The sequence below is a fragment of the Sphaerodactylus townsendi genome, linkage group LG03 (genome assembly GCF_021028975.2).
Source record: "Sphaerodactylus townsendi isolate TG3544 linkage group LG03, MPM_Stown_v2.3, whole genome shotgun sequence".
NCBI classification, from domain to species: Eukaryota; Metazoa; Chordata; class Lepidosauria; order Squamata; family Sphaerodactylidae; genus Sphaerodactylus; species Sphaerodactylus townsendi.
The window spans coordinates 160,584,930-160,601,047 of NC_059427.1; the positions used below are offsets into that span (position 1 = coordinate 160,584,930).

A 16,118-nucleotide genomic window follows, 5' to 3' on the forward strand; every position below is an offset into this window, starting at 1 on the left:
ACCCACCTGACAGGGTGTTTGTTGTGGGGGGGGGGGGGAGAGGAGAAAGGAGATTGTCAGCCCCTTTGAGTCTCTTTACAGGAGAGAAAGGGGGAATATACATCTTCTTCTTTCATTAAACTCTCCTTTTTCTTTCATTAACTGGCCACAAATGTTTGCTTGATTATGAGGGAAAGTAACTGAAATGAAGGAAATCCAGGCCAGCTGTTTTCTTTGTGGTGGTGTAGGTGCAGAAGGCATAAGAGGAATATACTCTGAAAAAGCAAAGGTTTTCTTTTTGCCCCCCATTACTTTCTTTCTGTAATGGGCAGTTGGCAACCATGATGCAGCTGAACAAAGAAAAATGCAAGCTTGAAAATCTATCCTTTTTCTGTTACTAGGCAAGCTTGATAGCCCAGCAGAATGCCCCTTGTTCAGAGTTATACAGAATGTGCAAATTCAACTGTTTTTAAGGTCTTACTGCTCCCAGACAGATACCTTGGATTTGCCCTTCTTCTAGTGACAGAAGAGAGAAACATGAAAATGTTTAGGCTCTTTGTCTAAGGAGAAGGGCAACAAAAGACAATATAGATTAGAAAGAAACAGGGCTCTAGTTCATCTTGCGTCAAAGAACCAGGCGCTGACATCTTCCAATAAGGGTCTTGAGGACCCTTTTTTCCCCCTTGTTTTGTGGAAAGGGAAAATCTCCACCTTTCTTTATGATTGATTGATGATGATGAACTTTGGGGTGTATTCTTTTTACTGCTATTCTGATGTAACCTATAAAAGTAAGAACACACTGTCATTTTGCATGGTTCCCCTGATGCTGTTTTGCCCGTTTGTTGGCGTGAATAAAATATTTATCTGATTTTATTCCTTTGTCGGCTTAAGCTTTTTGGCTTAAATATTTTGAACCCGTTACCCTGTTGTAACAGTGGGTTCTCCCGGTGATTTTTGGTGGACACTTGGCTCCGCCTCCCCCTTCTCCAGGCGGAGCGGCCGGATCTCCTCCTCTCCCTCCTCCCGCCCCCTCTCTGGCTTCCGCCTCCTCCCCGTCCCACCAAAGCAACCAGTGCTGCCTCTCCAAGTGCTCTCCCAGGCTTGCTGTCCTCGTGCAGGCAAGGTGAACTGGCTGGTGGGTGAGTCAGTGGCTTGTCAGGAAGATGCAGCTGAAGCCAGATGAGGTGATGATGAAAAATGCCCCGTCTGTGCAGGTGAGAAAAGGCTGCTATCCCCAAGGGGCTGGGGCTGGGTTCTAGGGGAGCATGGTGGGAGTTATGGGGGAGGAACTTCTCCCATAACAGGCAATCCCATTGACTACTTGCTGATCAGCAATCGGAAGCCTGGGCGGAACTCCTGCTGGGTGGGCGGAGGAAGGTGGGAAGAAGCAGGAAAACCCGCAGGAAGAAGAGTATACACTTGTCTCCTCTGCAGGGACTGCGGAAACAGACCAAACTTCAGACTTTAAGCAATCCTGGAATCTTTGGGTAGAGTCAGATTTGAGGTGCAGTGAGTTAGTTCTCAAGAGGGTGAAATGCGTGCATTACAAAAAAAAAAAAATCAAACCAGAAGAGAATGGATGCTGTATTGTTGAAGGCTTCCACGGCCAGAATCACAAGGGTGTTCTGGGTTTTCCAGGTTGTATGAACATAAGAACATAAGAACAAGCCAGCTGGATCAGACCAGAGTCCATCTAGTCCAGCTCTCTGCTACTCGCAGTGGCCCACCAGGTGCCTTTGGGAGCTCACATGCAGGATGTGAAAGCAATGGCCTTCTGCGGCTGTTGCTCCTGAGCACCTGGACTGTTAAGGCATTTGCAATCTCAGATCAAGGAGGATCAAGATTGGTAGCCATAAATCAACTTCTCCTCCATAAATCTGTCCAAGCCCCTTTTAAAGCTATCCAGGTGAGTGGCCATCACCACCTCCTGTGGCAGCATATTCCAAACACCAATCACAGGTTGCGTGAAGAAGTGTTTCCTGTTATTAGTCCTAATTCTTCCCCCCAGCATTTTCAATGGATGCCCCCTGGTTCTAGTATTGTGAGAAAGGGAGAAAAATGTATCTCTGTCAACATTTTCTACCCCATGCATAATTTTATAGACTTCAATCATATCCCCCCCTCAGACGTCTCCTCTCCAAACTAAAGAGTCCCAAACGCTGCAGCCTCTCCTCATAAGGAAGGTGCTCCAGTCCCTCAATCATCCTCGTTGCCCTTCTCTGCACTTTTTCTGTCTCTTCAATATCCTTTTTGAGATGTGGCGACCAGAACTGAACACAGTACTCCAAGTGTGGTCGCACCACTGCTTTATATAAGGGCATGACAATCTTTGCAGTTTTATTATCAATTCCTTTCCTAATTATCCCCAGGATAGAGTTTGTCTTTTTCACAGCTGCCATGCACTGAGTGGACATTCCCATGGAACTATCAACTAAGACGCCCAAATTCCTTTTCTGGTCTGTGACTGATATGGTCTCACATTTTCTCCTGACATTTTGCCTGCATCTGTGGCTGGCATCTTCAGAGCATCTTCTGCCAGACACAGATGCAGGCAAAATGTCCGGAGAAAATGCTACTGGGACACGGCCATACAACCCTGGAAAACCCACAGCACCCTAGAATGGATGCTCACTGCAAGGGAGACTGAAAGTGGCAAACTATCTCTGACCCTTGAAAACCCTAGAAGTTGCCATAAGTCAGCTGAGACTTGACAGCAAAAACCAAAAAAACAGTGTCCAGTAAACTGTCCTTCCAAAACAACTCTGAAAAGCAAGCCTCTCCCATTATTTCCACTGCATTTCTCAGGATGGGATCTGATCAATCCTATTATTTCAAGCAAAGCAGAATTCCAGACTCAACCTTCAGTTGCCTCCTGGTGGATGGCAAGACCTGACCCCCTTCCTACAAAAGAAGACTTGTGATGCACTTCACAGTGGATGGAGATGTGATTTCCTGGTGGAGGAAATGGGTTTCCCAGGCTACATGGCCTACTGGCCATGCTGGCAGGGGCTGATGGGATTTGTAGTCCATGAACATCTAGAGAGCCACAGGTTGCAGACCCCTGTCCCAGAAAGATTCTCCAGGTGGGGAAGGGGACAAAGCGGAGGAAGGCAATTCCCGAAGACGGTCAAGATGACCAAGAGAAACAGTCACTTGGGTGGAATGAATGTAGCACGGGCAGGAGGGTCCTTCCCCAGGCAACGGGTTTACCAACTGGAATCCCCAGAGGCCTGCGGGCCCAGCAGAAGGAAGCACATGGGCGGGGGGGGACTTACCATACAGCAGGTAGCCGCAGGTGATGGCAACATTCAGCTTGACCAGGCGGGGCTCTCCCCTGCAAGGATAACAGAAAGGATGAAAGGCACAAAAGATGACCCTCTGTCAGGTCTATGATTCTTCAATGACAAGCTCTGGATTTTCTCAAGCAGACGTCTTGATTGGAACGAACATTGAACCCCTGGCGTTTGCAAACCCAGTTCTGACATGCTCCCCAAATGCCCATAGCTTTATTACCTCTGCTGCCTCCCTCCCGTGCCCCCAACTACACAAAGTAAAAGCGGGAAAAGCAGAGGAAAGCGAAAGTCCATTCTAGGGAAAGATAGAGAGCCATCTGGCTACCGCTCCCTTCGCAGAGAGGCCCAGAGATGCCACTGTTATCTACATTGCAAGCACAGCGAGAAAGGCAGAGGTGGGATCCAGCAGGTTCTCACCAGTTCCCGAGAGTGGGTTACTACTTATTTGTGTGTGCTGAGAGGGGGTTACTAATTGGGTCCGCTTTCTGTCTCCACGCCCTCGCCTCCCCGAGAGGCATCCTGCCTTTGAACGTGAAGGTTCCATATAGCAATTGCGACTAATCATGTAACTCCCTGAACTGGGTTAATCCCTTTCAGGTACTGCAATTCATTGAGTCTCAGCCTTTCGTACCTTTTATCTCACCAGTCTCTATCAAAGAATCTGTGTGTTTCACCATTGCTGTGTTCAGTTTTCTGAGTTGGGGCATTTTCTATAATGTGATGATGATTTAGAAATGACCTGGTGCAAAAAATTGGGGGGGGGGGGGTCGTGGTGGGGTGGCTGCCCATGGGCATCCAACTCAGGTTTTGCCCAGGGCTGAGCCTAGGTACGCCTCTGCCCCTTTTGCTGAGGGGGGGCTGGCTAGGGAACCTGTTACTAAAATTTTTGGATCCCACCACTGGAGAAAGGGAACATGAAAGATTCGGCAACCCAGAGAAGCCCCAGACATAAAGCATACACTGATTCCCTCCCCAGCAGGCAGCACCTATCCCTGCACAACAGCCCTATAGAGCAGGCCCCGCTCTTGCTCTCTGGTCACTCAGACAGGCTGCACATTTCCTAGGCTGGGCTGGAGAGGTGTACAAAAGGACATTCTGATGTCTGGATCTCCAGCCTAACTCCTTCACGGGTGGCTTCTGCAGCTTGGCTCCTCTGCAGTCTGGGTCTGTTTTGCATCTCTTCTTTGGACTAGTACTAGACTGCTTTGGGGGGGGAGGGGTAGCAGGCACGATATGGCCAGCTGGGATCTTACTAGCCGTGGTGGCAAACCTTTGGCACTCCAGATGTCATGGACTACAATTCCCATCAGCCCCTGCCAGCATGGCCAATTGGCAATGCTGGCAGGGGCTGGTGGGAATTGTAGTCCATGACATCTGGAGTGCCAAAGGTTTGCCACCACTATACTAGGGCCTAAAGCGTCTTAGGTGGCCCACTTCTGATCAGGGGAAATGGCATCGGGGGAGGGTGGGCAAAGAACGAGGCCCAAAACCCACCCCAGCCTCAGAGGTCCAAAGGAGAGCCAAGGATGGAACTTCAGCCCCACACCTGCTTGCGCTTCAAATGCGGCCTCCAGCCGCTGTCAATCACGCAGCCCCACTGCACCGCACAAACGGGCAGAGGTTTCAGCCTGGCTGCCTGGGTCGCAGGCAGAGTTGCCAAGCCCGGAGGGCCCCCACAAGCAAGAGCTAAAAATGGCAAGTGATAAAAGGTTCCACCACATACTTCCCAGCAGTGGAGTAGTGGTGAAGAGCAGGTGCATTCTAATCTGGAGGAACCGGGTTTGATTCCCAGCTCTGCTGCTTGAGCTGTGGAGGCTTATCTGGGGAATTCAGATTAGCCTGGGCACTCCCACACGTGCCAGCTGGGTGACCTTGGGCTAGTCATAGTTCTTCTGAGCTCTCTCAGCCCCACCTACCTCACAGGGTGTTTGTTGTGAGGGGGGAAGGGCAAGGAGATTGTCAGCCCCTTTGAGTCTCCTTGCAGGAGAGAAAGTGGGGATATAAAACCAACTCTTCTTCTTCATACAACAAGAGTTTGGATGCATAGCCCCCTTTTCTAGCCTGTAAGGAGACTCAAAGGGACTGACAATCTCCTTTCCCTTCCCCACCCCCACAACAAACACCCTGTGAGGCAGGTGAGGCTGAGAGAGCTCCGAAGAACTGTGACTAGCCCAAGGTCACCCAACAGGAACATGGGAGTGCAGAAACACATCTGGTTCACCTGCCTCACAGGGAGTGCACAAGCTAATCTGGTTCCCCAGATAAGCCTCTACAGCTCAAGTGGCAGAGCGGGGAACTCAAACCCGGTTCTCCGGATTAGAGTGCACCTGCTCTGAACTGCTACGCCAGACAAATTTATGCAAGTGGAATGGAGACTGAGTGGCACCTGGAGCAGGATCAACCACTGTTATGGTCCCCCAATGAGCGGGCTGTGGACTCCGACTCAGGAGTCTCCAAGGGGCCAACAACTCAGCCCAGAGGAGACCAGGGCTGATGCTCCCAGCCCACCTGCCCCAGAACAGGCCCCCGAGGACGTTGCTGAGGGAGATTCCGCAGTGCCTAAAGAAGGAGCTCCTTCGCCAGAATTTCCCTCTGCCCTCCAGCCAGGTCCTGGCACTGTCCAGATAGCCCAGCAAAGATATGCAGCGCCAGGCTGGCACCCAACCTCCACTTCCTGTGCCACATCATGCTGAGCCCTCCGGGGGAGGGCGGTATAAAAATGTAATAATAAAATAAATAAATAAATCATGGTGGATGTCATCCTTTGCAAGATTCTGGCCCTATTTCACCTGACAAGAAGAGTCCCAGGTGCTGCTTCTAGACCAGGTGGAGCTGCCGCCCTCTCAGCCTATTGAAGCCTTGGGCTGGGAGGGAAAGGGGGCTGGATCCACTGCACCTGTGGCCCTTGCTGCTCAAGCCTCAGGGCACTGCCCCTCAAGGAGACCCGACTGGTCCTGCTTGACCCTAGTTGCTATGGACGATCCTGGCATCTTGCAGTATCCCAGCTTATTTTATCAGGTTGTAGTAAGGACTGCCCATAATATAATGAATGCAAAAGACATTGAACACTCTGAAAGCATTGAAACGAGTGCTGATAAATATCACCGCCACCTCTTGGATCCCCATCCCTCTGACGACTGGCCAGTTCCTAAATGCAGAGGAAGCTCATGGCAATACATGCAACACACAAAGGACCAGTCTGGCATCAACCTACAGCCAGCTGCATAACACACCTGGCTGGTATTGTATAAAGAAGAAGGAGGAGGAGGAGGAGAAGAGGAGGAGGAGTTTGGATTTATATCCCACCATTCTCTCCTGTAAGGAGACTCAAGGCGGCTTACAAGCTCCTTTCCCTTCCACTTCCCACAACAGACACACCTTGACAGGCAGGTGGGGCTGAGAGAGCTCCAAAGAACTGTGACTAGCCCAAGGTCACCCAACAGGAACATGGGAGTGCGGAAACACATCTGGTTCACCTGATAAGCCTCTGCCACTCAGGTGTAGGAGTGGGGAATCAAACCCAGTTCTCCAGATTAGAATCCACCTGCTCTTAACCACTACACCACGCTGGCTGAAAAAGAAGGAAAAGAAGAAAAGAAGGAGAAGAAGAAGGAGAAGAAGTGTTTGGATTTATACCCCACTTTTTTCCAACCTCAAGGAGGCTTAAAGCAGCTTTGCCCTTTTCCTCTCCACCACAGACACCTTGTGAGGTAGGCGGGGCTGCGAGAGTTCCAAGAGGTCTGTGACTAGCCCAGGGTCTCTCAGCAGGTTTCATGTGGAGGAGTGGTTCTTCAATTAGAGTTCACTACTCTTAACCACTACACCAGTGGTGGCGAACCTATGGCACGGGTGCCAGAGGTGGCACTCAGAGCCCTCTCTGTGGGCACGCGCAAACAGAGTCACTTCCTCCACCACCACCACCCCCCCACCACCATCTAGGCTGGCCTGGGCTGCTGGGCTCAATTATTAGCATTAAACCTAAGACCTAGTTTTGGGGAAGCAGTGTAGGTAACCCTGTTAAGCGCTGTTAAACCACACTGATTTTCATGCAAAGAACTAAAGTGCGATCCTTTACCTGGGAGTAAGCTTGGTTGCTGGCAGTGGGGCTTGCTTCTGAGTAAACCCTCCTAGCCACCAACTACCACCACTCTTACTCCCGAGTAATGCACGTCTCAGAGCCAACCGTTTTTTCTAAACTAAAACCTCAGTATTCGGGTTAAATTGCCGTGTTGGCACTTTGCGATAAATAAGTGGGTTTGGGGTTGCAATTTGGGCACTCGGTCTCGAAAAGGTTCGCCATCACTGCACTACACCATGCTGGCAAGGGTATATAGAATAAAAGCCCCAGTCTTGTGAAACACAGAACATATAAATAGCATGGGAAGCTACAGCAAACCGATTGTAGAATGGCACGTCAACATACGCCATATACAGGAAGGAGCCAACAGGTGCTTGGTGAAGCCAGCATGCCCCCTTGAGTGCATCACGCCCTACCCTGCCCACAGAACAGGGCAAAGGAGGAAACAAAAGTTACACTTTGCCGTCCACTGTAGGGAGGACTGCAGCACCCACAGGAGAAGATGGTCCTTAAGACACCTTGATCCCAAACCATCCACAGGTGTCAAACTCGCGGCCCTCCAGATGTTATGGACTACAGTTCCCAGGTGTCAAACTCGCGGCCCTCCAGATGTTATGGACTACAGTTCCCATCATCGCGGCCCTCCAGATGTTATGGACTACAGTTCCCAGGTGTCAAACTCACGGCCCTCCAGATGTTATGGACTACAGTTCGCATCATGCTGGCAGGGGGTGATGGGAACTGTAGTCCATGCCATCTGGAGGGCCGCGAGTTTGATACATGGGGAAGGTCAAAACCAAAACTTTGAGTTTTGACCTCAATTGCTATATTATCAGACTGACATGCTTCCAATAGCTGGCACCGTTCCGCACTAGCTGTAGCTTCCAAACACTCTTCAAGGTTTGCCCAAAGTCGAGTGCACTGCAACAATCCAGCCTAGATGTGACCAAGGCCTATGCTGGACTAGGACCAGCCGCAGCTGATGCACTACTTGAAGCTGGTCAAAGGAACATTTGTTTTCCCCGAAAGTACACAACACAACACAACACAACACAACACAACACAACACAACACAAGCCTTTATTGGCATATAAAGTAACTCTCCGGCCACTCTGATTATATCTGCAGGGAGTGGGACCAGCGACTTGCTTCTTAAAAAACAAAGCACAGAACCTGGGGATTCAGAGAAACTTCCAAGCACACAATTATAATTTTACTGTGCTCTAATGATATGGCAATGGTCCATTTGTAAAAAAAACCTGGAAAATTGTGGGGTTTGGTCACAGTGACAAATGGAGGAGGGAAAATGTGGGGGGACCTGCCATTCTGCTCAGTTGCAAACTGTCACGGGGCAGGGAAACCACACAAGTCCGTTGTATGTGTGCAGAAGCTGCCAAAGAAACCAGGCCGTCCGCAAGCTTCATAGAATCATAGAGTTGGAAGAGATCAGAAGGGCCATCAAGCCCAAACCCCTGCCATGCAGGAACACACAATCAAAGCACTCCTGACAGATGGCCATCGAGCCTCTCTTTAACAACCTCCAAAGAAGGAGACCCCACCACCCTCCAAGGCAGTGAATTCCACTGTCCAACAGCCCTGAAGGTCAGGAAGTTTTTCCTGATGTTTAGGTGGAATCTCTTTTCCTTCACCTTAAACCCATCACTCCTGGTCCTAGACTCTGGAGCCGCAGAAAACAAGTTTGCACCCCCGCCAACATGACATCCCTTCAAATATCTAATCATGGCTATCATGTCACCCCTTAACCTTCTCTTCACCAAACAAAACATCCCCAGCTCCCTAAGTCTCTCCTCGTAGGGCATGGATTCCAGACCTTTGACCATTTGGATTGCCCTCCTCTGGACCCATTCCAGCTTGTCAATATCCTTCCTGAATTGCGGTGCCCAGAACTGTGTCAGGCCTGTGTCTGACAGTTGGGGGTGGCGGGCATTTGCGAAGGGAACTGTGTAGCTTTCTTCTCTGCAGGTGTCTGGCTCTCACACTCTCCTTTGCCTGCAGCCTTGGGAGTCACGGAGAGCCGTTCTTATCGTGTGTGAAATGTTCCTAGCCCTGTAGTGCTTTGTAGTGGGGAACAGAGTGAACTGTTTGGTGACAAGGGGGCAGGGAGGATATAGGCTAGTAGTTTGCGCGGGATCCCCAGAATCTTGTTTACCTATTACTTCAAAATACAGACTTAGAGCAAATCTACAGTTTCTATTGTTTTTGGACCCGGGATCTGATAAACTGAGGTCTGACCAATGCAGAGTAGAGTGGCACAATTACTTCCCTCGATCTTCTAGACACTATAGTCTTATTGATGCATTCTAGAATCGCACTGGCTTTCTTGACTGCCGCATCATACTGCTGACATGTTTGTGTTCTACTGAGACTCCCAGATCCCTTTCACATGTACTGTTATCAAGTCAGGTGTCACCCATCCTATATCTGTGCATTTCATTTTTTCAGCCTAAGTGGAGTATCTTACATTTATCTCTGTCGAAGTTCATTTTGTTAGCTTTGGCCCAGCTCTCTAATCTGTCCAGATCATTTTGAATCCTGCCCCTGTTCTCCAGGGTATTAGCTACCCCTCCTAATTTGACATGATCTGCAAATTTGATTAACTTGCCATCTATTTCATTATCCAATTCACTGATAAAAAATATTGAATAGCACTGGGTCCAGAACAGAACCCTATGGCACTCCACTACTCACTTCTCTCCAGGATGAAAATGAGCCATTGATGAGTATTCTTGGTGTTCGGACAGTCAACCAATTACAAATCCATCTAACAGTAACATTGTCTAGTTCACATCTTTCCAGCTTACTCACAAGAATGTCACGGGGAACCTTGTCAAAGGCCTTACTAACATCAAGGTATGCTACATCCACAGCCTTCCCTTCATCTACCAAGTTTGTCACTCTATCAAAAAAAAGAGAGATAAGATTAGTCTGTCATGACTTGAGAAACTCATGTTGATTTTCAGTGATCACATTATTCCCTTCCAAGTGCTTACAGACTGTCTCCTTAATGATCAGCTCTAGAATCATTCCTGGTATTGATGTCAGGCTGACTGGGCAGTAGTCGTTTTTTCCCTTTTTTGAAGATGGGAACAACATTAGCTCTCCTCCAGTCCGCTTCTCCTGTTCTCAAGGATAGGGATCTGTTTATTTATTTCAAAGATTTGTTAGCTGCCGTTCTACCTTATCAGAACTCAAGGCAGCTTGTAATGTAAATAAAACAATTACTTTTAAAAAAACCCTGAAAAACCACAATTCAAAATCTTCAACTGCCAGTAAATGAAAATCAAATCCATCAAGTCCAGTCCTAAATAAAACTGTCTTCAGGTCCCTCCTGAAAGTCAAAAGCGAGGGGGTCGGGCACACCTCCCTGATTGTTCCATAATTGTGGGGCTGCTACCAAAAAGACCCTGTCTTATGTAGCAAATAGACAAATCACTTCTCATGGACTGTTCTTAATTTTGGTTTCCTTTTTTTAAAGGAGACTGTTGCTATACTTGCATTATTCTAAAAGAGAATTTAAAATCTAGAACCACAATAGTAACATTTAAACTAACCTTCTACACTAAAACGTCAACAAATTCAGATGGCCCTTGCATTCTTCCTCTCTGCAGCCACTGTCCCACTGCCTCCCTTTATTTTCAGCACTGTTTCACCCCCCCGCCTTGTTTTGAAGAGTGCATTTCCATGTCTCCCATCTTTATTTATTTATTGAATTTTTACCCCACCCATCCCCTCAGGGATGGCTCAGGGTGGCAGTACAGCAGCATAAAACCCAATTAAAACAACAATAAAATCCCAAACCTTATAAAAACACCAATACAATAGTACAATAGCACAAAAAAACCTCAAGATAAATAAGATGGCAACTTAAAAAACCTGTTAATCCTTGGGAGGCCAATACAGAGGCAGAGCTACCAAGAGGTGAGGGGGGGTGCACGTTGTACCAAGCACGTGCTGGGGGGTGGAAAATCACACCCACACTTACCTTAGTGAAACAATGCAGGCTGGAGAAGCGGCCTGTTCCCTTCAGGCTGAAAATAGCCTGGTGGGAACTATACTTCCCAGGAGACCTTGTGAGCCCCAAGGTCTCATGGGAAGTGTAGTTCCCACCAGGCCGTTTTCAGCCTGAAGGGAACAGGCCGTTTTTCCAGGCTGAAGTAAGGTAAGTGTATGCGTGGTGATGGTGGTGGGGGGGCGTGGAGGGTGGTGCGGAAAACACAGAGTGTGCACCGGGCGCAGTATGGCCCAGCAACGCCTCTGGGCCATTTGGAATAGACGTCAGCCTGGCCTCCAGGAAAAACCCAGTGGAATGCTCGGTCTTGCCAGCCCTGCGAAAGGACTCAAGTCCTGCAGGGCTCTGATCTCATGCAGGAGCATATTTTACCAGGTAGGGGCCAGGACAGAATAAGTCCTGGATTACCGGTAGGTTCTCCTCTGAGGAGCGGAGGGACCTAATTGGGCAATATGGGGACACAATCGTGACCCTGTTATTCCTCTCTCATTTCTTTGAGCGCGAGCTAAGCTTGATTGCGTCACTTGATGAATCCCGTAACACTTTAAAAAAGAAACAAAAGCAGCTCAAATTCACTGGTGTTTTGGGAAAGTTTGTACAAGCACAATTCCAGAAATTCAGTTTATTAAGAAAAGGAATTTTAATGGCTCTTTCGATACCACAGTTCTAAAAGGATGCCGGCACAACAAACGCGCAAAGGTGAGCCAAGAGCAAGGAAGAAGAGAAGAAGAACAGTTTGGATTTATATCCCCCTTTTCTCTCCTGTGAGGAGACTCAAAGGGGCTTATAATCTCCTCCCTCCCCCCACAACAAACACCCTGTGAGGTGGGTGGGGCTGAGAGAGTCCAGAGAGAACTGTGACTAGCCCAAGGTCACCCAGCTGACATGTGATGGACTGCACAAGCTAATCTGGTTTGCCAGATAAGCCTCCACAGCTCAGGTGGCAGAGCAGGGAATCAAACCCGGTTCTCCAGATTAGAGGGCACCTGCTCTTAACCACTACACCACGCCACGAGGCCAAGCAGAAAGTGGTGGGGGAAGGGAGAAAGGCCAGAATGAAACACAGGCTGAAGAAAGCAGTGGAGATGGGAAGGACTTGGTTACCAACCAGCCTCTATTGCGGCCTGTCATTCTTCTTGTTCACAAGTTCCCTCCCCCTCCCCCTCCAAAATGGGGCTTTCGGCCACTCCAAAGGGCTGGAGGAGAGGGACCCCAATCAGCCTCCTCTTGTTAGCTGAGACCATAAGAAAATCCTTGCTGGCTCGGACCAAGGCCCAGCAGTCCGTTCACACAGCAGCCAACCAAGTGACGCTAGAAAGCAGACAGCCGCAGCAGCGGCATTCTCCCACCGGTCTCCCACAGCACCTAATGTCATAGGCATGCTTCTTTTATACTGGAAATAATAGCTACCCTGTTTCCCCGAATATAAGACATCCCCAGAAAATAAGACGTAGCAGAGGTTTTGCTGAAGTGCAAAATATAAGGCATCCCCTGAAAGTAAGACGTAGCAAAGTTTTTGTTTGGAAGCATGCCCAACGAACAGAACACAGAAAAATAAGACATCCCCTGAAAATAAGACATAGTGCATCTTTGGGAGCAAAAATTAATATAAGACACTTTCTTATTTTCGGGGAAACACGGTATGTGTTAGGGGCAGCTGGGATCCATTTTGGCAAGTAGCCATGGATAGCCCGAGTCATGGAATTGCAGGGGCGTACCACCCAGGGAGACATATGGGGCCAAATGTCCCCAGGCTGCAGCCATTTAGTCATGTGGGGTGCCCCCGACACTCTGGTGCAAAAAAGTTTGGTCATGGTGGGGGAGGGCGGCTGCCCATTTTGCACCAGACTATATTTCCCCTAGATACGCCTTTGTGGAAATGCACACTGAAAATAGTAGAAAGGAAAGGAGGCAGAGAGAGCGGGGGGAGAGGGGGGAAAGAGAGGAGAGAGAGAGAGGGGGAGAGAGAGGAGAGAGAGGGGAGAGAGAGAGGAGAGAGGGGGGAGAGAGAGAGAGAGGAGAGGGGGGGAGAGAGGAGGGGGGCTGACTGTACAACTTGGGCAAGGACCAAGCATCTCATTAGACCCAGCGCCAGTCCTGACCCCGAGGCTCTTGCCTAGAGCTGTTTCCCGCCCCCTTTCCCAATCCTAAATCCCAAGGGGAACAAGGGGCTGTTGTTCTGCAGCACAAAACAGACCTTCATGGTTTCCCATGTGACCACACACGCTCCCAGGCCCTTAGGCTTCTCCCTCGCATGGACCATTAAGCCACTGCTCGGCAACACGCTGCCGATTCTTACCAGATGGGGTTGGCATTTGTAGCATCGTCACACCACAGGATGTAGAGGCAGAAGAGGCCGACCACCATCGCGTGCAGCGTGGACACACATCTGGGAAGGAGCACATGCAACGGTTACCCCGGGAGGGCAGCTCTTGTGCACCCACAAGCACACCTCCTTGCTCTCCATCTCTCGCACACACAGAAAAGGCTGCTTCTGGCAAAGACACCAGAGTCCCTCTTGCTTCTGCACCCCCCCTTCCTGCAAAGGCCTCACATCAGAGGCGTAGCTGGGCCAAACTGCACCCGGTGCGCAGTCTACATTCCCCAACTGCGGTGCCCCCCCTTCCCACACTTACCTTAGTTCCTTTCCTTTTCCTAGAACTTTTTCAGGCTGAAATAAAGGCCTATTCGCAGTTCAGCTTTAAAATGGCCTGATGGGAACTATACTTCCCAGGAGACCTTGCGAACTCCAAGGTCTTCTGGGAACTGTAGTTCCTCTGGCCATTTTTAGCCTGTACTCTGAACAGGCCTTTCTTTCAGCCTGAAAAAGTTCTAGGAAAAGGAAAGGAACTAAGGTAAGTGTGGGAAGGGGGGTGCCACAAGGGGGGGCGCTGCGGGGGGGAAGAGGGAGGGGCCTGGGAGAGACTTTCTGTGCCCCCAGTGCATGGTGCACCCCCCTGCCCCATTGTGGCTCCGCCACTGCCTCACACTCAATCACTCAACCCCCACAGGCCAACGCAGTACCTGGAGTTCCATTCACGCTGCTTGACAGAGGGGAGGGTGGAGTAGCTGGGGCAGAGCAGCAAGGACAGCGGGGGACTGAGAGCCGAGAAGGAGAACTGGAAAGCCACGAAGCTGCCGGCCACCACGCAGTAGCCCAGGCGGGTGGAATCCTCCATGGATCCTTGGAAGCACCTGCAAACAGAGGCAGCGGGTGGACGCATGGAGGGGACAGGTAGGAACCCAACCCTGGGGACAGGAGTCTCCTCGGATGCCTCCCCAAGAGGAGGGTGGGCATAGCACCCGCTGTGCCTCGGCATGCCTGGGGCCTAGTCTGATCTCCAGCCTCATCCCTCTACAAAGAAGCACTCACGTGAGAAGCAAAATCAGTTTTCTCTGGCTGGACAATTCTTTGGTCAAGTACAAAGGCAGCCAGAATTTCCCTAGCAACAGGAGTCTGCAACCCGCGGCTCTCCAGATGATAATGGACTACAAATCCCATCAGGAGAGCCGCAATACTCAGAAGGGGCAAGTAGAAAGGATGGATTTTCTTGGTTGTGTTTTCTTGGTTGTGTCCAAGAGCCAGGACTGGCGGAGACCAACTCAGGAGGTTATTACCACTTTCCTAAATTTGTCAGCAACTCTGCAGAATCTCCCATCACATGCTGCTCGGTCCTTTCGACTGGCTGCCGGGAATCGAACCTGTGGCCTTCTGCGTGCCAAGCAAAGGCTCTGCCACTGAGCCCTGCCGCCCCCCCCCCATGCATGTCAATGTAGGGCCGTGGTGGTGAACCTTTGACACTCCAGATGTTATGGACTACAATTCCCATCAGCCCCTGCCAGCATGGTCAATTGGCCATGCTGGCAGGGGCTGATGGGAATTGTAGTCCATAACATCTGGAGTGCCAAAGGTTTGCCACCACTGATGTAGGGTGACCCTCCTAACCCAAATGGCTTCTGACCCAGAATATCCCACGTAGGAAGGAAAGGAACACCATGCAGGCTGCCCCAGTCTTGCCTACCCCCTCCGCTGGCAGGTACCACCTGGCAGGGATTGAAGGTTGTGGGGGCCAGCTCACCTAGGGAGGCCCCCCATACCAGCCAAGGGAAAGGGTGGAGCAATCTGGGCCCAGGGTTGCCTAATCTAATGTGGCTGGGCAGAGCCAGGCAGGGTCTTCACTGGCTTCTCAGGTCCATAAGAACACAAGAACCTGTGGGATCAGACCAGAGTCCATCTAGTCCAGCACTCTGCTACTCGCAGTGGCCCACCAGATGCCTCTGGGAGCTCACATGCAGGATGTGAAAGCAATGGCCTGCTGCTGCTGCTGCTGAGCACCTGGTCTGCTAAGGCATTTGCAATCCCAGATCAAGGAGGATCAAGATTGGTAGCCATACATCGACTTCTGCTCCATAAATCTGTCCAAGCCCCTTTTGAGGCTATTCTCCAAACACCCTTCTCACGTAAAACTGGATCCAGGAACAGATATTTCACAAGACTGGTCAGAAAAGGAAGGTAACCAACTCTGCAGAGAAACTCTAAAATGCGTTTCGTAATTTGGGTGAAGCAATTCTGACATTACAATGAAAGGAAAGGGCCAAGGAGGGGCTGGTGGCATCACGGGCAAGTCGACTCTACACCGGAAGCAAGAGATTGCACCACGTCTACACAGACCACAGATCTGAGACCCCACACCGGATTGCCAGAAACAGCTGCCCAAAGGGACTCAAAGCAGCTACA

At 50.1% G+C, this 16,118-nt stretch overlaps 1 protein-coding gene across 5 annotated transcripts in view; it reads right to left on the minus strand.

The window, feature by feature from the left end:
* The window catches only part of LOC125428345 (TLC domain-containing protein 4-B-like), a 48,648-nt gene that overhangs the window by 26,606 nt on the left and 5,924 nt on the right, over positions 1-16,118 (minus strand). For 3 of the 5 annotated variants that reach the window (XM_048488265.1, XM_048488268.1, XM_048488266.1), the window contains exons 2-4: positions 14,405-14,575; positions 13,680-13,769; positions 3,255-3,313 (exon numbers count right to left, since the gene is read on the minus strand). In XM_048488265.1, the coding sequence (XP_048344222.1) occupies positions 3,255-3,313; positions 13,680-13,769; positions 14,405-14,559 (304 nt within the window). In that variant the 5' untranslated portion in view covers positions 14,560-14,575. Of the gene's footprint in view, positions 1-3,254; positions 3,314-13,679; positions 13,770-14,404; positions 15,180-16,118 lie in introns of those variants that run through there. The other 2 variants (XM_048488267.1, XM_048488263.1) reach the window with 1 other exon arrangement.